This window comes from Orcinus orca, chromosome 2 (assembly GCF_937001465.1).
Source record: "Orcinus orca chromosome 2, mOrcOrc1.1, whole genome shotgun sequence".
In the NCBI taxonomy this organism is placed as follows: Eukaryota; Metazoa; Chordata; class Mammalia; order Artiodactyla; family Delphinidae; genus Orcinus; species Orcinus orca.
The window spans coordinates 13,523,201-13,548,626 of NC_064560.1; the positions used below are offsets into that span (position 1 = coordinate 13,523,201).

The 25,426-nt window shown below is 33.9% G+C and overlaps 1 protein-coding gene across 2 annotated transcripts in view; it reads left to right on the forward strand.

The window, feature by feature from the left end:
* DNAJC1 (DnaJ heat shock protein family (Hsp40) member C1) overlaps positions 1–25,426 on the forward strand; it is a 210,500-nt gene that overhangs the window by 73,074 nt on the left and 112,000 nt on the right. For both annotated transcript variants that reach the window (XM_033407847.2, XM_004280941.4), the window contains exons 2-6: positions 4,610–4,711; positions 5,207–5,253; positions 11,832–11,997; positions 12,874–12,971; positions 13,949–14,042. In XM_033407847.2, coding sequence (XP_033263738.1) covers positions 4,610–4,711; positions 5,207–5,253; positions 11,832–11,997; positions 12,874–12,971; positions 13,949–14,042 — 507 coding nt within the window. The remainder of the gene's footprint in view (positions 1–4,609; positions 4,712–5,206; positions 5,254–11,831; positions 11,998–12,873; positions 12,972–13,948; positions 14,043–25,426) is intronic.

The following is a 25,426-nucleotide window of genomic DNA, read 5'->3' on the forward strand; positions in this document are numbered from 1 at the left end:
CAGTTTGAGTGGAATGTTTCTAGGTATGGATTTCTTTGTGTTTACCCTACTTAGGATTTGTTGAGATTTCTTGGATGTGTATATTCATGTCTTTTATCAAATTTTAGAAGTTTTCAGTCTTTTTTTTTTTTTTTTTGCCCTTTTCTCTATTCTCCTTCTTGGACTCTTATTAAATGTATGTTGGTATACTTGGTGGTGTCCCACAGATCTCTTAGGCTCTGTTCATTTTTCTTCATTTTTTTTCTTCTTTTTGCTCCTATTATTGGAAAATCTCAATTGACCTATCTTCAAGTTCATAGATTTTTTTCTTCTACCTGCTCAAATCTGCTTTTGAGCCCCTCTAGTGATTTTTAAAATTTCAGTTATTGTATTTTTCAAGTCCAGAATTTTTCTTTAGTTCCTTTAAAAATTTTATGTCTCTGTTGATATTCTCAATTTGGTGAGACATCATTCTTGTTCTTTCTATTAGTTCTTTGTACATGCTCTTGAGCATATTTAAAACAGTTGATCAAAAGTCTTTCTCCAGTAAATCCAGTGTCTGGTCTTCATCAGGGACAATTTCTCTTAATTCCTTTTTTCTGTGTGTGTGGGCCATACTTCCTTGTTTCTTTGCATACTTCATAATTTTTAATGAGTACTGGACATTTTGAATATATAATGTAGTAATTAGATTATTTTACCTCATCAGGGGTTTTTTTGTTTGTTTGTTTTTTGCTGCCTGTGGTTGGTGTTGTTTGTCTAGTGATTTTTCTGAACTAATTTTGTAAAGTGTATATTCTTTGCCATGTGTGGCCACTGACATCTGTTTGATTAGCTTAGGGGTCAGCTAATGATTCAGCAGAGATTTCCTTAAAGGTTTGGGACCAGAAACAAACAAACAAAAAAACCTCAAAATCTTTGGCAGTGGGTCCTGCGTATATGTTGGGGCATGCCTTCAACACTCAGCTAGGCAGTTTACAACTCACCCTTAGACTTCACCTGCTGCTTGTATACAGCCTAAAGCTCAGCCAGAAATGAGAATTTAGGGCCGTCTCAGGTGTTTTTGAGCAGCTACTCTTCCTTGGGCGCACACGTGTGTGGGTCTTCTGGTGGGAGCATTTCAAATCCCATATTCCCCAAAGCATCTCACTTCCCAGTTTTTCCTCCTAAGCCTTTTGTTGTGTCTATTGTTTACCCCAGCTGCCATCCCTTGCCTCATTTGGCACCTGCTGATAAATTTGCCATTAAATGTTTTTGACAAATGTCCTGAACAGTTGCCTCTCTGCACTGGGAGAGATCTGAGCTTAGTAAAATAAAGGTAAGCCCTTTACACAGTCTGTCAGGGAACCAAAAGACAGGCCAGAACAAGCAGCCACAGTTCTTGGAGGACAGAAAAGTCCACTTTGCTTACTCTAACACTAGGAACCCACACCAGTAACTCAGATTGGCATCTTCAGGACCCTTACTGCAAATTAGCTACCTTTTGCTTGACTAAGTGTTTGACTGATTGCTGGAATCCTTTGACTAGTTTGAAGAGTTCAGATTAAGTTGATTCTGACAGGTTTTGCCAGGTTATTTGCTGTTTCTCTTTAGTGACAGGCCCTTGGAGTTCCCTACTCTGCCACTTTCATTGATGTCTCATCACATTTTTTTCAATTTTGACAAACATATTATTTTCATAGGTTGTTGTTGTGGTTTTTTGAGTTTTTTTTAAATAAAGAATGACCAGGGACTTCCCTGGTGGTCCAGTGGTTAAGACTCTGCACTTCCAATGTAGGGGGTGTAGGTTTGATCCCTGGTCAGGGAACTAAGATCCCACATGCTGTGTGGCACAGCCCCCCACCAAAAAAAAAACCCCAAAAAGAATGACCATATATCTCTTCTTTATAGAGGTCATCCAAGTATTATGATAATTCATGTCCAGCTTGCCAAAAAACCATATCACATTTAGAAGGAAAAGAATTCTGGCAGTTGAACCCTGTAGATCTCCTGATGTCAACAGTGTTAAAGATGGCCAGTTCACCCATAGTCCTATCAAAAATTTTTCTCTGAAAGCCAGAGAGATAAAACGTCTAATTTACTGTGTATGTGAGATGAATGTTCTAACATTCAGGTCTCTAGTAGAAATACGATGTAAAATGTGCCGTAAAAGCCAACATATATCAGGATCTTTACCATTAAAACTGCAGTTGACCATATTCCATTGTAGTTATGTGGATGTTTTCCACATAGTTTATCAGCTCAGTAGGATTGTAGCAGTTGTTCTCACTGCCTTCCCAAAAGCTTTAGCCCTTGTGAAGTGGCTCAGATGAAATCTACTAACTGAATCTAAAGAATCAACATAGCTATGATTCTGATGCAATATTTTCTGGGTTTGAATTCTGTTTTCCTCTATTTGCCAGTAGTATGAACTTGAGCAAATTACTTCTTTTTGCCTCACTTACCTCATCAGTAAAATGGGCCTGCTAACAACTATACTTATCTTATAGCTTTGTTATGCGGATAAAATAAGTTAAGATTCATTAAGTAATTAACTAAAATTTAATACATACATAAGCTAGTTTGAGGTGCATCTTGTCTAGAGCATGTCTTTTAGATAGGAAGACCTCTGAGTTTTTCAGTTATGTCCACTTAGCATGAAACTAATAAGTTCTTTCCACTTATTAGTAAAATAAACCTACTGGGCAGATTCTCAAGAGGAAAATAGGCAGTATTTCTGTGTAGCCTGAGAGGCCCATTTCTAAGTCAGGAGAGAACTGTCTGTATCCACAGCTGGATGCAAAACAAAAACATCAAGTTGGAGAACAGCATTGTATCGTGTGATGGTTTGGGGGACAAGGAGGATGGACCAAGATAGTGGGATATAAAGCTAAAAAGACTGGAAAAGACAGATGATGAAGGTTCTTGGGCATTACTGAAGGGTTTGAAATAGGAGAGCCATCTGGCCACATTCACCCTTACGGTATATACTGCGGCAGGAAAGTGGAGGATTGGGATCAGCTTGCCAAGACTGGAAGGAGGGAAATGTCTTAGGTGACTGTTACGTAAGTCATAGATGTTCCATAATGAGCATGTATTAATTTTGTAACATAAGCAAATACATACACTCTTATTTTGTAAGAAATCTACTTTTGGAATTTCTGTGTGATATAGTCCCAATTTTAAAAAATCTAAAATTAAAGTCCCAATTAGGGAATGAGAATTCATTTGACACTTGACCTCTTTGCTCAACAAAATCTCCATCACAGAGTTTCAGTAAATAATCATCCTTTTCTGCTACATGCTGCCTATCATTTAAGTATAAGGAACACATCAATTCCATTGAGCAAATGAGAATGGAAATTATAACCATATTACCTGCGAAACTTACTCTGCTAATTTTATAGCTCCTCAGCCCTCCACAAGTCAGAAAAATATTCACACCTAAGTTGAAACTTTAAAGTAGAGTGATTGCCTGGAGCAATAAGCCCCAGAAAATTGGTAATGAAAGTATTGGTTTATAAAAGAGAGCTTGACAGACTAATTGTAGTCTCACTTTGCCTCTTTCCACCTCTGTTTCTTTAACAGCTATTTAGTCCCAGGTACACAGACTTTTGTTATGTTTTGTTTTTTTAGTCATTTGAACTTTTTAGTACATCAGTTTTAGGAATTAATTGAACAAATACTCAGCTAAAAAACAAGATAAAATTTAATAAGCAACTTTATCCTCATTTTGCCCCACTATGAATATTAGTTTTTGCAATAACTTTTACATTTAGTGGAGATCAAGTTTTATACCCAACTTAACAGTGTGTTATTTGTTATTGTCGTGTATTTTTTACTGGCCATGTAAAATGATGTTCTCTGAGTTTACACGTACACACGGGATTACATAAAATTCAACTTTAATATCCACTTTATCCAAAGTACTTTTCCTCAACTATTGTGACCTTTTAAAATATATTTAAACTATGTTAGTAATACATAAATAGTGGGCAAATTTATTTCTGCAAATCAGACTATGGAAACTGGACAGCATTGAAAATAACCTATAAAGTACTAACAAAAAAAGTTAAGGACAATATACATAACTATTTCTAATTATAATTATTTTGGGTAAATGCAAAGTTAACTGCCTTCAAATAGGCATACTTTTTGACATGTGAAATTGAGATTCCATAGGTTGTTGCTTCATGGTAAATTCAATATAAATAGCAATGAAGCAACCACATATGGTAAGCCTGGGCTTCAGACATTGGCTTTAGGATTCTCAGATAAATAAAGACCTTCCTTGAAGGCACACGGATGTATTAATTTTTAATTTGTTTCTTTTTGATCTCTTAATTACTGAAAAAGATTTATTGGTTAATTTTAGGAAGGCAAGTGTTTGAAAAGTTTTGCCAAATACTGTCTTCTTTAAATGAATGTATGGTAATGAAAAGTTAAGAGGAGAGCCAGCCAAATTAGATTGAATAATTGTTCAGTCATGTGGGTCAGGCTAGTTGCATAGCCTGGTTGTTAGACTGATTGCTCAAATTACATTGCCTGGGGTCCTGCACTTGGTTGGCTGTCTTCTCAGATCTTAACAAGGTTCTGGGAATTTCTTTTACTGACAAAGTTTGCTTTGTGTTTTTCCCCTCCCCCCCCCCAGGATGCTTCATCTGCAGACATTAGAAAAGCATATCGTAAGCTTTCACTAACTTTGCATCCAGACAAGAATAAAGATGAAAATGCAGAAACTCAGTTTAGACAAGTAAGTGAAATATGCTGTTATTGTATATGTATTTTTGTGATAATTTATAAATAAATGTTTATGGTAGAAACAGTAACCGACACGTAGAATATTTCCATTTAAAATGAGATTGTAGTTTAGAAATATAATGTATACGTATTTATTCAGTTTTTTACAAAATATGCTTTTACCAACATTTTTTTATATTAGAATCACTAAATTTTGGGGGGGTCATAATTGTCATAATTTTCTTGTCTAAATTACAGTTTTTGCTTTTAAAAATCACACGTTAAGATAATTATTAGTTTCGCGTCTTTCAAAAAGATTTTGGTATCAAGCCTTTTTTAACCTCTTAAGGTGCTACCAAAACCGTAAAATGTTACTTATAATTAAGATTTTATCTGTTCATTGTATATGTGAGTGCATGGGGTTTTTGCATGTGAATTATAGTGTGTTCATCTCCCTAAGTGATTTCCCTTAGTTGAGATTATTTTTAAAGTAATGCTTTTGTTTTAGTTGGTGGCCATTTATGAAGTTTTAAAGGATGATGAACGAAGGCAGAGGTGAGTGTTCATCTGCTTTTGAATTAAGATGTTATATTTTGATGTCTCAGTTTATAAAGGAGAGAATTGTCTCGTTAAACATTTTATTATGTTAGTATTTTATTTTCGTTCCTTTCAAGATGTGCATTGTTTTTAAAATGTATGTTTATAGGAGAGTTAATTTCTATTGAAAATATTCACTAGGTTGATTCAGTACTTATAGACTTCAGGATCATGGCTTCATTAGCTAATAGTTTTAACGTGAGTATCTATGCTCTGGGAAATAAAATTCTACTTGACTTCAAACAAATACCTATTCATTTTTGATATATCAGTAATTGCTCCTATCTGCGCTTGGGGGGCTTTTTTCCCCCCTCTATTTCTTAAATGTTTTGCAATTAGGCGATTAGTGATATTCAAGTTATTACCATTTCTTGGTGTTTCCTCATCCTCAAAATAATAAACCCCATTTGTGAATGAGAGAACAGACTTGTATAAATCTGAAGAAGATAGGAGTAGAAGAAAAATATTTGCTTCTTTCTCCTATTTCTTTTGCCTCCATCCCTTCCCTTCCTCTGCTCCAGTGATTCTGTGTTTAGGGTCGAACGTCAGAGAAGAGGCAGCCACCTCACTTTGAGACTTCTCTGGGCCTCTTTCAGCAGAGTAGTAATGTATTTATACAGTGGTTTATATGCTAGTGACTTAAGAGGAGATTGCAGAGAGACCCCCTTACTCTGCTCTTCCAAATGTGTGGAAGGTAGACACTACTGTGACCGGTTTCAGTTTTTTTAAGTCAGACCCACGGTAAGAAATACATTTTGCATCATGCCTCAGGACACACACACACACACACACACACACACACACACACAGACACAACTGAAACAAAAATTTGACAAAACACTTATTGTGTGTGAAACAGACTGATGTTTTCTATTCTATGCTAGTCTAGACCAGTCTTCTTTTTAAAAACAATGCTGATTGTGGTCCACTAAGTTGGTTTCAGGAGATATTAGTGAGCTACAATCTGTAGTTTGAAAACAGTGCTTTACAGTAAGAGTACCTTTAAAGAAAAAAGTAGGTATTTGAGATTTTAGGCTAACGCCAGCCTAAATATCTGTATCTCTCTATGGAGGCTAATATATCTTAAAGACAATCCAAAAAAGTATGCAATGTGACCTTCTGAATCTTTCTTCGGATGTATTACCTGGAATTATTCTGTATCCTACAATGTCAGCTGCCACTCTTGGTTCTCATCTTAACTCTTTAATTTGAATACCTCAGTTTGTCAGATTGCAAAGCAAGGACTCAGTATATTCTCTTGACGAGTTCTTTGCTTTATAATAAGGGGCTGGCATTGGTCCAGATACCATAGCAGACATTCCTCTGGTTTGAGATAATCCATAGTGTTGAAAGAGTCCTAGGAGTGTGTTGAAAGCAGTGTTGGTCATTCTGTGCATATTTTCTAGTTGGTTTCTCTCACTGAGCCCCTAGTTTTGTTTCACACATCAAGAACGTGTCTGTAAAGATAGCTTTATTTAGTCTCTCTACATCTTTGGCATCAGATTTTGCCTTTTTGTTTGTTGTTATTTTAAAAGTCAGTAAACTTTGTAACAATTTCTTCCAATTACCGAAATTATTTATATCTTTTCAGAACAAATCACTTCTCATGTAAAAATTGTTTCTTCATTAACATAGACTCACCTAACATTTTCTTTTTAGGATTAGTTTCCTTTGCATTTATTGTAGAGTGTTAGTAGAAAAAAATGGATCTGACAGTTACACAAACAGCTGTAGTATTTATACCCCTTGAGGCACAAGTAACTCTTTGGTAACTGGTTTTCCTTGAGGCAAAAGTCTTAGCTAATCAAGCTGAGAATCATTCCTCTAAAGCTTGCGCCTGAGGCCGGGTGACCTATGAGTATTTAAACATATAGGAGAAATGCACCTCTACAGACAATTATCTAATGTTTATAATTCCTTTAGAAAAAAAAAAAAACCATAGTTTTATCTTCAGAAAGAAGATTGTCTTATACTGATATTTAAAAATGCTCTTTGGTATCACAATTATTTATTATAAATATTCATTAAATAAGTAATGTGTAACCTTCCAGGAATTTGTAATTTGGAAAATTGTCATAGACATTTTTATCTATTTATTTCCCTTACAAATAATTGTATTTTCACTGAAATCAGGTGCATTTAAAAAATTTTGGTAGAAAAGAGAATAGCATTGAAATAGATAAAATAACAAACTGGGTAACCTTTTCTTTTTTTTTTTTTTTTTTAAGGAATAGGCAAATTTTATTTTTTTAAACAGCCTTATTTAGGTATAATTTGCATACCATAAAAGTTACCTATTTTAAGTGTACAATTCCATGATTTTTAGTAAAAATACCTATTTTAAGTGTACAATTCCATGATTTTTAGTAAAGTTACAGAGTCGTGCAATCCACAACCAGTGTTAGACCATTTCTGTCACCTCAGAACATTCCCTCAAGTCCATTTGCAGGCATTTCCCATTCTGATCCCAGCCCCAGGCAATCACTGATCTCCTTTATGTGTCTATAAATGTGGTTTTTTCTGGACACTTCATATTAATGAAATCATCTAATATGTAGTCTTTTGCATCTGACTTCTTTCTATTATCAAAATGTTTTTGAGGTACATCCATATTGTAGCATATACCAGTAGTTCATTCTTTTTTATTGCTGAATAGTATTCCACGTTCCACTTTTGTTTATCCATTCACCAACTGATAGACATTGAGGTCGTCTCCACTTTTTGGCTATGATGAACAACGCTGCAGTGAATTATCACACGCAAGTCTGTGTGAATGGGTATTTTTCATTTCTCTTGGGTAGATTCCTAGAAGTATAATTGTGAATAAACTTTTAAGCTTTTTTTCCCTCCCAAAGGCATAGACTATAGCATGAAAAAAAGTTTTCCTGGTTCTTGTAAGGGAGATTAATATAGGAGTCTTCTGAACTCCTTAGGTAACTTGCTTATTTTAGGAAATAGCAGCTCAGCTATGTTCTGACATAAAATTCTATCCAAGTGCCCTGAGTGTTAGCTGGAATAAAGTCCTGAGTAGATCCTAATCACTACATATATACACTAGATTGTGCTTTAGTAATATTAGTATATTTACTTTTGTGTAAAATCTATTTTAAATTTTACCAGTATTCTTTTGCTAATCCTCTTGTGCAACTTAAAATTTTTTTGTCTATTTTATGGTACTATATTTGTAAAAGTTCAGTGTATTTTTTTAGTTTACTAAGTCACATTTTACATACAAATCCAATGGAAAGTATAGTTTTCTCAGCTTTAATCTGTGAAACTTTTACAAATACATTACCTCCTTATTGTAAATTTGATTACAGGTGTGTTTGAATAAAAATAAACATTAACCTGAGAATAAGAAATCTATCTTAGTACCTTCCCTAATTAGGAGATATTATAAGACACATATTATATACAATATATAAAGTGCTGTGTACCACAATTTTTGGCACATATGTACATTTTATAAAGGAGAATAAGATCAATTAATTTAAGCTTGTTTCCTGTTTATGATCTTTGTACAATTAATTTTTATTCTTAAGTTTCAGTGTGTGACCTAAGTAGATGTTGTTACTCTTTTAAGCTAAAAATTCTAACTTTTTACGATGGGAGATTCACAATTTAGGCAAATGCTAGAATTATTTCAGTATTCATTTTCATAATATACATGTTTTCTATTTTAATTTCATAGTTACTATTTTATTCTTCAAAGCATGCTAATAATATTTTTAATTTACATACTTTTTTTTCTTCTGGTAATTTAAACATTTTTAGATTTACTTTCCAATGTTTGTATTAGGCTAAATATATTTGATGAATTGCAGACTATAGAATGGAACTCACATAATTATGTAACCATTATTATGTTCATCATGGGCATTTTAAGAAAATCAAATGATGTAAACATGTATTAGGCCATAGGTAGAATTGATGAATGTTTTCATTTCTAATTAATAGCTCCATATGATTTTTTACATTAGTGATATTTTTATCATAGAAATTTACTTTTGTATTTTCTTGTAATATTCATACATGTGTACATTCTTAATCTGATTTTAACAAATTGTTAAGAGCAGTTTGTATGAGCTTAATTATTTTAACAGTGTTATGTGTTAAATATAGAAAAGGCATAACAGTGATGTTTTAAATTTTATATGTTGTCAACACAACATTTTTTTCTTAAATAACTTACGAATATAATGTCTGTGTATATTTTAAGAAATACCTTTATTTTTTCAGTGTTTCAGGAAAGCAGTGATTTATCTTTTAACAGCATATATTCTAAAAAGTGAACTATAATAGAAGCTATCTTCCCTTAAAATGGCCAGTCGTGTGAGCCATAATGTTCATTGATAGTAAAATCAATAGAGCATTGATTCTAAGCTTAATCCTTGGAGACTGTTGTTTAGAGTGGCAGACGTAGCCTAGTAAATATCTAGTTTTGTTTAATGTGTTCAGTGCATAAGGTTTTGCTATCTTGAATTTAGCTGTGCACTAACAGTTTATATGTGGGGTAGAAAATAGTAGCTATTAACAGACACATAGCATTTCAAAGATGATGGTGATAAAATATTTGATACGAGATTCGCAGCTATGAGCTCAGCTGGGTTTTCTTCCAGTACAGTTTAGATCTAAAACAAATTTAACGCTTAGCAATGCTCTTAGGGAATTGTCGCCACTTTCTTAGATGTTCTTTATTAATAGCCACACTTTTTACCTGAAGTTATTTCGTGGGAGAGATGAGCTGAAAATAATTATTTTTATATTCTGCCTTTTTTCCTCAACAAATCTGAAGTAGAATGTAGATTCAGAATAAATTCAGGACTTCATTCACTGGACTTCATTCAGATGTTGTAATCTTATACCACTTGAAACCTTTTTGCCAATCCATTTCTAATCTAAAATGAGTCAGTTTTTACAGAAATAGATTTAAAGATAAATTTTTTGGACAGGAATGATAACTTTTGATGAAATCGTGTTATTATGTCTTGATATTAGTGTTCAAGAATTGCTATGTAAATATCGAAAAGGAATATTTAACATCAAACTTTGGCCCAGCTACTACACAACCATATTTTAATTAGCAGATTCTTGCATACTACACAATTTGCCTGCCTTTAAGAGTTTAGTACCACTAATGTCCTTTGCTTTGAACATTGGTTATTCTGATCTGCCATTATTATTAATAATCTAAGTTGATCCTAAAAGTCACGTTTTCTAGATAGCCTGATAAAATATATTTTGAATTTATAACCAATATTTTTTGTACCGAAAAAAGAAGTTGCCTGTAATAAATCCTCTGCTTTATTTTTTAAAGCATATCTCCAAGGTATCAATTTAATAACTATCAAAGTAGCTACTGCAGTTGTTGCATTTAAATTGATTTACATGTCAAGACTGGCAGTTTAGCAGCTGCGCTATTATTCCTAGATCGGTCAATTTACTTGAGAAAAACCTACTACTGAGTTCTACTGACCTGCCTGACAATATAGGCCCTATTTCTATTCCTGTAATTAGGCCTGCGACTAACTCAGAATATTTTTAATTAAAATATTTTGGTCAATGTGTTGCACCAAATTAGGCCTTTCAGTGAAGATTTAATTCTGGAAATAGTGTGATTAGAATATTTAATGAGATGTGTTGAACTAAGATTAACAGGTTGTGTGTTTTGAACATTGTTTGTGTGTGACCATTTTGAGTTTTACAATCATAAATGTTATTCCTGATTTTTAACCTTAAAAATATATGCCTCAATAACTGTCTGACGGGTAAATTTAAATTCAGTTGAAATTTCCTTCTAAAGAAAGCAGATTTAAAATGCATCACTAGGAAAGCTGTTATTTGTTATGTTCTTCCCTTTCAGCAAAGCCAAAAAATGAGGAAATTGCCACTTAAATGTTTACAAATAAACAGTTTTATCGAGAAATTGGTTGTTTCCACATCTCCTAATTTGGGAATTTTTTATTCTCTAAAGGAATGTGACCAACATAAAATTAAAAAGTGCTCATTTTATAGGCTCTTTATGTCATTAAGAAGCTTTGATAAAATGATAGATATTTCAACCTTGAACCCTTGTAAAGGGGTGGAAATAAAAGCACTGACTAGAAAATTTATCCTGATTTTGATTCCATTAATATATAATTCATGGTAGCAAATAGAGCTCTTATCTTGATTTTCTCCCATTGAGAGCCTTCCTCTTGTTGCTGACTTTCATGGCGGGGCCCCTCTGCAGCCTGCAGTGGAGAGGTGGACTCTGGCTCCTTCAGCCTAGCTGCCATTACAGGAGTCACATCACTGGGGTTTAAACACACAGGGTCTGGGATCCACAGCAGATCACTGTGTGCCTTTTTGAAGGCTGTCTGTGATTGGATACAATGTTTTGATTTATAGGCCATTGTAATGCTGATAATCTATATAAATGTTATCTCTTCTGGAGAAATTCTTTTCTCTTTCCTCTTTTTACATGTAAGTACAAATAAAGTTTTTTGTTTTTATTTTAAACTCCCTATGAAAAACTGTTATATTTGCTGCTGTAGGTATGATGATATTCTGATCAATGGACTTCCAGATTGGCGACAGCCTGTATTCTACTACAGGCGGGTGAGAAAAATGAGCAATGCTGAGCTGGCATTACTTTTGTTCATAATTCTCACAGTGGGTCATTATGCTGTGGTTTGGTCAATCTACCTGGAAAAACAACTGGTAAGTACTGGTAATAAATCAAATGATCTAGCCTCCTTAATTTTATATGGAATTTCAGACATTTATTTTTTCAACTGATAAAAATTTCAACTTTTCTGTATATACTCCTTATTCTAATATTTTTTGTACTCAGCATTTAGTATTTGATATGTTTCTATTTCAAGAATCCATGACATAAGAAGAAAATGTTTCTTTTCAAAAATGTGGCATTTGAGTTTGTTACAAAATTTTGTGAAGGCTCAAATATCTAGCTGAAAATTAGAAGGTAGAGCTATGTTTTCTTAATTGTCACCTTCCAGATATACATATTTTTTATGTAAAATGATTTTAGAAATTTTTGTGTCGCAGGCCCTTACATAAAGAATGATTATTTTAAAAGCTTTTAACTCAGTAAAACTTGAAATGAGTATAAGTTTATAATTTCAAAGATCAGTTGGTTAAAAAATATTACATTTTTCTTAGCCTAATATACTACTACATAGTTTATTCTGCTATGGGCTTTTATTTATATGCTAAAGATAAACATATTTATCAGTATTCATGAATTAGCATCTGTTTACTCATTCTTTTTGAAGTGACATTATTAAAGTTGGATGAATGAGAAAAAGTAAGTTGAATGCCTTCTCTTCTTAGAAAACTTTGATTGCTATGGAGATACACATGACTGACAGTGCTGAACTTCATGTGTGTTTAAGGACTGGTTACCATGGCAACAGTTATTGTTAAAGATTGATGATTTTACTTAATCATGTTGGACCCTACATACATTTGCATAAATGTTCTTCTATAATGTTTACCCTTCACAGAAGACTCTTGATAACATTTGAAGAGTACATGTTAATGATAACCTGTAACCATAATTTTTTCCACATTAAGGATGAACTGCTTAGTAGAAAAAAGAGAGAAAAGAAAAAAAAGACAGGCGGCAAGACTGTGGATGTATCAAAACTTGGTGCTTCAGAAAAAAATGAAAGGTAGGAGCATATAAAAACATTTTATAATTCAAAGTTGTTTTAAAATATGTCTTTAATGTGATTCAACTTCATATGTATATCCATTTCAGATATGCTAACATTTACATCTGTATTCAGTTTATAAAAGACTAATACTGTGCCATAGTTTATGAAACACATTCTAATCTTAAGCAAAAGTTCTACAGGTTTTTCCCTTTGTAAAGTGTTCATATATATTTACATAATTAAACCCCTGAATTCTTGTTATTTGAAAATTTTATACTGAACTTTAGAAACGAAGTATTACTAGAAGAGTCTATCACTGTAGTGTTTAGCTCAGGAGTGACAGTATGTAGAGAGACAGTGATATGCAGCACACTCAAAGAGATACTACCATTTCTTCTATTGATTCATAGGAAGAAATAAAGGGTTTAAATAGTTCACACAGCAGGGCAGGAACTGGATCAATGTGAGATGGAGATCAGAGACTATTCTGCCTGTCTTCTGTTCTGATGACATCAGTGAGTAATGCTTCAGTGAACTGCAAATGACATTAATTTTTATGTATCGGTTTGTTTATGCTACAGTCTTCATATCTGCTTGTCAGCACTTGGGGACACTCTGATGATGTTTAGTCTTTTACCGCTAAGTAATCATAAGGTCTAAGAATTCATTTTGCCAAACTGATGAAAAGTCCAGGTTAGAAACAGGGCTTTTGTTTCTTTATCTTTATAACTTGATTACAAGTCCCCTTCCCCAAAATCTTAACCTAGATTCTCTTACTTATTATACATAATTGCATTTGTTGTACTAATATATTTTATGATAGAATACTTCAGATTAAGTGATAACTGTCATAAATATTTCATTGAAAAACTTCTTCCTTTGTTGAAATAGCCATTCAAAACAGAATTCATGATTATTATAAAAATATTTTTGTCTGTCAACTTTCTTTCTATATTTTGCTTCTTTATTTTTGCTTTTTGTTTTCCCTTTAGATTACTGGTGAAACCACAATGGCATGATTTGCTCCCCTGCAAGCTGGGAATTTGGTTTTGCCTTACACTAAAAGCATTGCCTCATCTAATCCAGGTAAAATGTACCTCTTTCTTATAATATTAGATGCTTTCACTTTAATTATTCATGAAATAATTTATGCCTGCTATCTGAATGCTGAATATACAGTAGATGCTTCCTAATGCTGATTGAATGAATAGTATAAGTATAAATGTAATTTAGAATAGTTCTAAAATTTATTTAGGTATCTATTCCTATAACTGTCTCTTTTTTTTTCCCTATAACTATCTCTTACACTGCTTTTATAACACCTTAGAATTCCAAGACACTAAAAAAAAGGAAAAAGCAATACTATCTTTTTTTTTTAACATCTTTATTGGAGTATAATTGCTTTACAACGTTGTGTTAGTTTCTGCTGTATAACAAAGTGAATCAGCTATATGTATACATATATCCCCATATCTCCTCCCTCTTGCATCTCTCACCCTCCCTATCACAGCCCTCTAGGTGGTCACAAAGCATCGAGCTGATCTCCCCGTGGGATGCAGCTGCTTCCCACTAGTTATCTATTTTACATTTCGTAGTGTATATATGTCAATGCTCCTCTCTCACTTCGTCCCAGCTTACCCTTCCGCCTCCCCGTGTCCTCAAGTCCATTCTGTACGTCTGCATGTTTATTCCTGTCCTGTCCCTAGGTTCATCAGAACCTTTTTTTTTTTTTTAGATTCCATATATATGTGTTAGCATATGGTATTTGTTTTTCTCTTTCTGACTTACTTCACTCTGTATGAGAGACTCTAGATCCATCCACCTCACTACAAATAACTCAATTTCATTTCTCTTTATGGCTGAGTAATATTCCATTGTATATATGTGTCACATCTTCTTTCTGATAAATTATTATTCTTTTTATGGTTTTCAGTTTTGTAATTTTTACTTCTTTTTTTTTTTTGCGGTACATGGGCCTCTCACTGTTGTGGCCTCTCCCGTTGCGGAGCACAGGCTCCGGATGCACAGGCTCAGTGGCCATGGCTCACGGGCCTAGCCGCTCCGCGGCATGTGGTATCTTCCCGGACCGGGGCATGAGCCCGTGTCCCCTGCATTGGCAGGCGGACTCTCAACCACTGCGCCACCAGGGAAGCCCGACTTCATTTTTTTTAACATCTTTATTGGAGTATAATTGCTTTCCAATGGTGTGTTAGTTTCTGCTTTATAACAGAGTGAATCAGCTATACATATACACGTATCCTCATATCTCCTCCCTCTTGTGTCTCCCTCCCACCCCCCCATCTCACCCCTCTAGGTGGTCACAAAGCACCGAGCTGATCTCCCTGTGCTACGTGGCTGCAGCAGTACTATCTTTAGGACAGATATAAAAGCAATAAAAATTTAATCATTTAAGGCATATCCAGTAAAAAAAGAACAAAGCTCAAATAGTTTGTCACCATGTTTTAATAGCATTTAAGTACATAGTGTGAAAAAAAACACTTTACGTAAGCATTGGTATAATTAAGCAAAAATATATATAGCTTTCCATTTTATTTGCAACTTTAAGAGGAGTCAAGATATTTTGTCTTAAACTGGTAATCAAAGTTTCTGTTGCTAGTCAGTCTTCCTCAAACAATGGGATGTACATATCATATTGATATGGCAATTTCTTTTTTTTTATATTTAGCATACCAACACATATTCTATTATTTATTTGCTAATTTTAATTGTTGCATCTGGTTAGAAAATTTCCAACACATAAACAGAATATTTGAAAGAATATATAATTGTTTTGGTGTACAAATTTTGAAATTCTTTGAAGTTGTAATTTTGGAGGAAATGTCTCATTTCAGAAAATACAAAGAGCAAGAGAGACAGATAATTTGTTTAATTCTACTCACTTTTTTTCATGAAACAGCTGTTTTTCCTAATTGTTTAAGGAAGTGAATGACTCCAACTTCTGTACTTTATTCCTCTTTTTCCTCTAATAATGAAAATTTTATATTTGAAGGGAAAATGAACTAAAAATTACTAGTGTGTTTCTTTCTAGCCTTTGAGAAATTATTTACCAGTTCTTTTGTCAAAATTGTTTATCTTAGTAGTTATTGCTTACAGAATCATATATTTTGTTAATAGAGACAATTGAAGTATTTTGGTAATTTAAAAGCTTTTGTTTTTAAGTTGTTTATTTTAAGTTTTATGTTGTTTATTTGAATAAAAATCCACAATCCTCATATGATACATATGTGAGAGTTAATAAGAGAGAGGGGAAAGTATATTTATCATACTGGTATATTTATGAGAAGATGTGACAGAAAAATATTTTAGGACATGATTTCTTATATTTTTTAAAGAATGATTATTTTTTGTCAGCTTTAGAATCTGTGCAGTAGGCAAACCAGAATGTAGATGAATTTAAAAGTATAGTCATGAGGCAGTATAAATAAAATGTCACATAAAATGTCAGTCTGAAACACTTCTTTGTAATTTTAATCTAAGTCATTTGAAACAAAGTTTAGTTGGTAAAATTAACATATTTCTTGATTAGCGTGGAGTAATTTGCAAAAACAGAATCAATATATTAGATGGCTTCGAATTACAAGTTATTATTTTGCCTTATCACAAATTTGTAGAAAGCTTACAAAAATAAGGAATTTTATAAAAACATTTTAGCCTCTTCAGAAACTTTCTTAAACTGTTGAATCAGTTTGAAGTTTAAAGTTTTACTCATGTTCACTAACAAAATAATGTAATATAGTAGACTCTGATACAAACTGTAATAGTGAAAGTATTTTACATTGATAAACATATAGCTTATACTTTCATAAGCATCAGCAAAGCAATACTGAATAGTTGCTATTAAGATTAGATTGTCTGCTTTTTTTGTCTGCTTTCACCTTTGTATTAATTTATCATTCATAAAATCGTGTAATATGAATACATATGCCTTATCTACAACACTGAAATTTTCATGTGACACTTCTATGAGATCTTCTTAAATAAGGTATTTATGAAATTTAGAGGAAGCCCTTTTTACCCGAAGCAGTCTGTATTAGTAACTGGCACAGTGGTGATAGAAGAGCCCTACTCAATATAAAAAAAATGATACACATGACTTTCAACATTTTCTTCACAACTCTTGTGATACAGGGCCATTGTTTTATTTTTAAGTAGGAGTCCTTTTTCTTGCGTAAACCATACCTATCATCTTGGTTTCTTTAAGGACAGATTTCCAGTTGATTTCTCTAAAGAAGAATTAAACCATACTCTTGTGAAGCAATGTAGTTGTATAAGCCTTAGAGATTTGTATGATATCAGTCGCTCAGTCTTTCATCATCAGCTTATTTACATCTAGTTAACAGCATTTTTAGCAACTCTTTCATTGAGCTTTCCAAAGCATCCACTTGGTTTTCATAGAAACAACTGTCATTTTCTACTCAGTTTTCATCTTTTTAATATAATATTTAATTGAATCGTATAATTACAATAACATGTATCACTGACACAAATAGGTTTAAGAGCTAATACAACCAGCTCATATAAGCATACAGTTAGTTAAATAGGTATCAGTTAAGGGAGTTTTACTTCCGTGTGTGAATCCCTTGAATTTCATGGAAAGTTCATTAAAACTGAGCTGCAGATATTCTGTGTAAGCAGGCAGCTGTTGGATAAGATGGAGTATCCAAGCTAAAAGTGGGAGATTCAGAGACTTCCAGCAAATGGCCTGACACTAGCAGAACTGGTACCCAAATTTTGTCCTTGTCATATCAACAGCTCTTCATCTTCAACTGTTTTCCTCCCACTCTTCCTCTAAATACCCATTCCTTTATTACACTCCACATGCATATATGGTTGGTTATCTAGTAAGATTTGAAAAAGTGGCAGTTCTGGTTCAGCTTGTGCTCCTGAGTTCACTGTTTATTACTTAGTATCTAAGATCCCTAAGAAAATTCCTTGTTCCCTACTTATTTTACCTAAATTCTTTTCTATCCCTCTCCCCAAAAAATTACAGATGAGAATAGTTATATCATAGTTATTTGATGTATAAAACTTCTTCTGGTTATATTTTTAGAAAAACAGTTTAGCAGGTTCGATAAAAATTTATTAAAGACAATATCAGAACAAGAGGCTATAGAGATGAATATGCTTTCTTGGACCTTACAGTCAGGTAGAGGTTATATCACATGAATTAAAATAATTGGGACACAATATGGTATGTAAGCTTCATATGTGTAGTATAAACAATGACTTCTGTAGATGTTCAGAGAAGTAAGATTGTCTCTATTTAGGATAACCAAGGAAAACTGAAAAGAGGAGCCACTTGAATTGAGTCTTGAAAGATGAATAGACACTTGACAGTGAAGTACCCACTCTGTGTACTAGTTTGTGTACAAAAATAATTTGATAGATACAGTAACTCCCATATAATCATATGTGTTAGGACTGGAAGAAACCTGAGGAAAACATTGTACAACTGCTTTTTAAAAAAAAAAAAAAAGAAAGAAAATTCCACATAGCCCATTGCTATCATCTAAGACTATATCCCAGGTCTCCAGACTCTGAATATAGCCATTTAGGAATTTATACCCTAATAGATAAATCTCACAAATCTATTAAAGGACATTGAGACAGAAGAGTGTTTCCATCGCACATGTCTGTCAAAGATATGTATACATTGTTAGGAATGGGAAAGTTAAAGTACATAGTGGGCAGAAAATACTCAAAGTGGTTCTGTGATCAAGCAGGGCAGAGGTAGAAGTATTTCTTTGATAGCTCCCCTTGCTTTTTGAGAAGGTCTTTATTACCTCCAGCACTGGGTTTTGTTCCTTTCCTTTGTTCTGAAAAATATATTGAAAGAATTATAAGATTTGGTAGATTAGAAGAATGAGGCCAGTAACTGAAAATGATTATACTTGATATGTGTAAAATATTCGATGTTAAGTTAATAACAAACATTTCCTAGATTGGAAAATATTGAAGGGAAAGATGTATGGATATTACTCTATTTAGCAAAGTGTATATCCCTATATCATTCATGTACCCACATAGGCAGAAAAGAAAAAAGTCAAATGAGAAACCATAGAAGAAGAATGTGGAGAGTGTTTTTAAATTGATGTGTCCATAGAGAGATGAGAGAACTTTAGAGAGGAGTAAAATGCATGACCGTGTGCAGAGAAGCTTGGGAAACTTGAGAAGAATGTGTTTAGACAGCGAAAACGGTAGGTGGAATGATCAACCGAAGACATGGAATGTGAATTAGAATATAACAAGGAACTTGGCCTATATCAGGAGAGGCATAGTGTGCTTTGAGGCTAGAATTTAATTTTAACGTTAAAAGTATAGCCCTAAAAAAAAAAAAAAAGTATAGCCCTAGTGACACTTTCATATCTTACCAGTGTTTCTTTTTTCACGATAGTTTGAAGGGAGTACACAATCTCTTGGAATCTGACTAATCCAGTCTTCTGTGTTGACTATATTCAGCCTATAACCCCAAGAAATTTTTCTAACCTCCAAAATGCCCTTCTTGGATATTTTTTAATTGACCATATATGTTCTGAAATATATTCATAGCCATGAGGGTAGCAAACAACTGATGAAATATAACCAATGCTATGTGCATGTTTTCATTTTAACTCTTATAACTTAGTTTATTTTTGTCACTGCCTGTTTGTGTTGGAGCTTCATTTATTTAGGCCCATGATAATTTAGGTCATTAACACCACCGATTTCTCATACAAAGTCAGTAAGTACCAAATATCCCAAGTGATTACCAACCTAAATCATAGTTCATAGTTCTCTACATTTTCTGAGATGAAAAAGGTCTTCAGTATTCAGAATTTATTTGCTCGATAGTTTGTTTGATTTTCTGGGAACTCACCATTTAAATTTCTCTCTACCTGCTGTGTTACATTTCTCAGTAACGCAATTTATAAAATGTATAACTCCTTTAGGTGTGCATTGCCTAAGGTTGTTAATTTCTCTCATTGTTAAGTCCCAGTCCCATCTTTTCTCACTACCAAGCTGATCTAATATGAACACAGTTAGACTAGAAATTATTGTAGGAAATTTCCAGCATGTATATCTCCACCCTATCAGGATTTATAGGTTGCTGAGGAGCAGTGGCTGAGAAAATAATCTTTTCTGTAGTGCTATGACTTTTACCTTAAAAAAATTAAAATAAAGCTTGCCTAAGAGCGTAAACGGAATACTGTACTTTATACAACTATTTATAAATGGAGGCATCCTCCCTCCCAAGAAGCTTCTTCCATGGAAACTACAACTGTGGACAAGCCTGGAGGTCACCCTCTCTACAGTCAGGGCCCTTCATTTCTAGCCCCTTTGCTTCTGCTTGCTGGGACAGAAACCAAATAAACAAAACATTCACAGCTAATTAGCAGGGAGAAAAGCTTCTAAAAGGCTAGGAGGCATTTGTAGCAAGCTCAGTTGCCTGCCCTTCTACTCAGAGTTAAACACAGATTTTCCAAGGGATGAGAAAGCTTACTTTCAGTACTCCCATAACTCTTTGGAAAATTTTGCATACAAACATACTTTACATAGGGAATACGTAAACAAATAAAAAAGGTTGGGAAAAACTCGTCTGAATTTTTATAAGGCTGAAACTCTGCTGCTACAGAAGGACAAAGGGATACAGGAAAACTGGAAAGACCTCACAACATAACAAAGATTCCATTCCTTCTACCCTCTGAAAGGAGGCCATAAGATGCAATTATTCGGAGGTCCAAAGGCAGAATATAGAGGTTTGTAGAAAAGATTTTAAAATCACAAAATGTTAGGTAGGATGTTAGAGATGCATAGTCTCATCAATTCCATATTTTGTAGATGAAAAATAAGTTTAAGACTCAGACTGGTGAGACAATTTGCCTAAAGTGACACTACTAGTCAATGGTAGAAATGAAACTTAAAGCAGACGAAAATAGATTTAAAATATAAGAAATATAAAAGCCAAGAAAGAATAAATTTTTTCAACAGCTGGATAACAAGCTAGATATGTTATGGTGAGTGAATAAGCTGTCTGATCTTACATTCTCTATATGAATATTGAGGCAGACTGTAATTGTTATAAAAGTTGTAGAAGGATTCTTGTATTGAGCTGGGGCTGAATAGATGACTTCTGTGGTGTCTTCTGTCTCTTAGCACAAATGGAAAAAGTTGCTTTGGGCCTTCCCAAAGCCCAATACTGCCTGAATACTACTGACTCAGGCAGAGGAAAGCTGAGCTTGATTTCTGCTTTATTTTTATTACTTCTTGTAAATTTAGTGTTATTATCATTCTGTGCAAGAAAATTTACTCTTATTCAGAGTATGAAATTTATAAGTTTTCCTGTATTCTTCATTGTAATTTTATACATTATATGTAATTACACATTAGATCTAATTCTGAGATTATAAGTCAGTTGGAGAACAAAATTTGATATAGAGAAATTGAATTTATGGGCAGATTTTCAGAAGTGCACTTAACGATATTCTCCTGTGTTGATGGTTATATGTAAGCTTCAAACAAGAGATTTGTGCTGTCACACAGTCAGAGAGAAATGTTCCCTATTCCCATTAGGACAGGTGGTACTATTTCCCTGCTTGTACAAATCTAAATTCCTTTCTTTCCTAAGATTTTTTTTGGATTGTTTAATATTTTAAGGTTCATATGGAGAAGTAAAAGAAAACCAAAACATGACGAGCAGTGCCAGCACAGCATGTTATCTTTATCACTTAGATAAACTATGTCGATAGAGTTAAAAAGAAAGATTTATAAGGGATGACTTCCATCTTGTAGCTAACTAACCTTGGGAATACTGCATCTTCAAGGCTTAGCTAAATTGTCATCATCATTATGAAACCTTTCTTGACGCGGCCAACTGAAAATTTCCCATTGTATATTCTCTGTACTAACTTAGTAGCACTTACTATTTGTATTAATCAGGATAGACTATGGTGCAGATCACCCTGAAATTTCAGTGACTTAAAATTTTTTTCCAGTGTATGCCACTTATCTATCACTGGTTGGTGGGAAAAGGGACATTCTGCTCTAACTAGCAGCTCTAATTTAGGGACCCAGAATAATGACGTCTTCACCATCTTCTAGCTGTTCGCATCTGGAGCATGTGGCTTCCTTGCTCCCTGTGGCAAGAGTAGAGAGCTGGAGGATTGCACAAGTTTTTTGATGTTGGGTTTGAAATGACACATGATATTTCTAACCGCAGCCCATCCAGAACTAGTCCCATAACCCCACCTAATTTCAAGAGAATAAGAGAATGTGGGGAAACAAATAGAATGTTGGGAGAGCACCACTCTCTCTTTCAATAATTCATTCAGCAAATATTTTTTTTACTCTATTTTTAATTAGTTTTTATCAGAGTATGGTTGCTTTACAAAGCAAATATTTACTGAGTGCTTACTATGTGCTAAGTATTCTTTTAGGCTCTGGAAATACAAAAAATTTTCTAAAAAAGACCAAAATTCCTGTTCTCATGTAGTTTATATTCCTTATTTTGGTTGATATTCATAGATATTTTTACATATGCTTTAAGGGCAACTGCTTGTCTTATCATATAACCCCCATATATCCTAACAAAGTACAACACATATAATAGTGGTTCAGTAAGTAAGTATAAATAAATATTACTTTTTAAAGACCTTCTTGTGCAGGAGCCCATGCTCTACAATTAGATAAAGAACCACTCATAATATATAAATTCTTTAAGTCATAGTTCTATAATGTAAAATCAGTCCTCTGCTTGGTGTCTATGCAGACAAGCTTTGAGCCCTCCAAGAAATTTTAAGTATTAAGAGAATTGATTCTAGAGTAAAAGCTTTTCCTCATGTTCCATCCATAAGGATTATATAATGCTCCTCGAAGATAAGAACTCTATGTTTGGAACAGTGTAAACTCTGTAGTTTTAAGACAGTATTATGCAGCTAAACCTAGGCAGTCCAGAGTCCTGATTGATTAAGCATTCATTCACTCATTAAATACTTATTAAGCATCTATTATGTGCCAGGCAGTGTCTCCAGAGATGGATGAGAAGTTTATCCACAAGAAATTTATCCTTTCCTGTGTAGGTAAACTGGGGCTTATTCTGGGCTCAAAATGAGACTTTGTGTTTATTTTCCCTACTTAACAATGGTATTCACATGAATTAGCTTCTCTTGAAGAATGGGGTGGGGGGGGAGGTTGCAAACAACTGCTCTTATTCAACCTCTTTTGAATACATGACAGCCCAACCCCCAATCCCTACCCCCCACCCCTGTCACTAGCCTGGTCTTTTCTTGAATATTACCTGCAAAGCCAGTCTGTTTCATTTTCGGGTGATTATAATTATCAGCAAGCTCTTTTTTTGTATTTCTCCAAAATCAAAACTTATCCCTAATCTTCTCATTTCCATTCCCTTTTAAATACAGTTTCAAGCCCAGATTCACAGACACAGAAGACAAACTTACGGTTACCAAAGGGGAAAGGGAGGAGGGGAGGGATAAATTAGGAGGATGAGGTTAACAGATATAAACTACTATACATAAAGTAGATATGCAACAAGGATTTACTGTATAGCACAGGGAACTATATTCAATATTGTATAATTACCTATAATAGAAGGTAATCTGAGTGTATGTATACGTATATAGTTTCAAGGCCCCTCACCATTTGATCACTTTCCTTTTAAAGTCTTCCAGTTTGTCAGTGCATCTTAAAGTATGGGACACCAAACTCTACAGAAGGATGGTTGGAACAAAGAGTTTGTTGAGTACAGTAGAATTATTTGAGATCGTAGGTTTATTAAAGAAGTAATGCTTCCTAGAGTGGACATATTGTAATTATAATTTGCAAGTACAAACAAGATATGAAGGAAAGAAAAAGCATGAGGAACATTTAAATAATTGCTTAGAAATGGGGCAAAAGGGAGATAGGATTCTTTGCCTAGAACAAACAGTGAGTGAGACAAGGGAATGTGTTAAAACTCTTGGAATTAGATGGAGTAGATTAAGGTGATTGGGTGCATTGCAGTCCTCAGATAAGTGTGGTTTTGAATCTAATGCATATTTCCAAAAGGAATTTTTAGTGGAATTCTGTGCTGCAGCAGAAGGAAGAAACATTTGCAGAGAAATGTTCAGATTTGTTAGAACCACTAGGAAGGGATTGTCCAGCAAAAGGTTTTTGCACTGAGCTGAAGAAGGTTCAGGTAAAGAGAAGTCGTGTAAGTGAGAAGATGCAGGATTCTGCAGGAGTTTTGGTTTACTATGAAGCAGAAAAACTCACCCTGTCTTTGTGGTGGAGAATAAGGTTCTTGGCAAAATGATGAAGTAATAATAAAAATAGGTACCATATATAAGGCCTAACTGTGTGCAAGATGTTATTCTAAGTGTTTCCCATATATTAACACATTTAATCTTTCCAACAGCCTTATGAGTTAGGTACTTGTATTATCCCCGTTTGATGGGTGAGAAAATTCGCCCATAGGAAAGTGAAGTAATGCTGAATGTCACATGGCTAGTGAGATGGCAAAGCCGAGATCTTAATCCAGGCAGCTTGACTCTAAAATCTGCCCTCTTCATCACTATATTCTATCTCATTCTATTATACTATGGTGTTTGATTTCAACTCGTCATCTTTCACACCTCATAAATAACTTAATCTGTGCCCTTCTTACATGGTGCAACCCTTCCTACTTCCCTAAGGAGGCAATGCCTTCCTGACCATTTCCCTACTATTAACAATTACTCTCTGGAAAGAAGCTAATAAGCCATTCATTCATTCATACTGAGGAACGAATGACTGATATGGTTTAATATAAAATAAGACTTTTCCAGGGTTGAGATTTTGGGGGTGCAGGGAGTGTTAAGGGACCATAAATTCTTAACCAAAACTCTGTTGAAATTTAAAGTAAATACGGGTAACCAAGAGATCACTGAAGAAATCAAAGAGGAAATCAAAAAATACCTAGAAACAAATGACAATGGGGACACAACGACCCAAAACCTATGGGATGCAGCAAAAGCAGTTCTAAGAGGGAAGTTTATAGCAATACAGTCCTACCTTAAGAAACAAGAAACATCTCAAATAAACAACCTAACCTAACACCTAAAGCAATTAGAGAAAGAAGAACAAAAAAAACCCAAAGTTAGCAGAAGGAAAGAAATCATAAAGATCAGATCAGAAATAAATGAAAAAGAAAAAAAGGAAATGATAGCAAAGATCAATAAAACTAAAAGCTTCTTTGAGAAGGTTAACAAAATTGAGAAACCATTAGTCAGACTCATCAAGAAAAAAAGGGAGAAGACTCAAATCAACAGAATTAGAAATGAAAAAGGAGAAGTAACAACTGACACTGCAGAAATACAAAGGATCATGAGAGATTACTACAAGCAACTATATGCCAATAAAATGGACAACCTGGAAGAAATGGACAAATTCTTAGAAATGCACAACTTTCCGTGACTGAACCAGGAAAAAATAGAAAA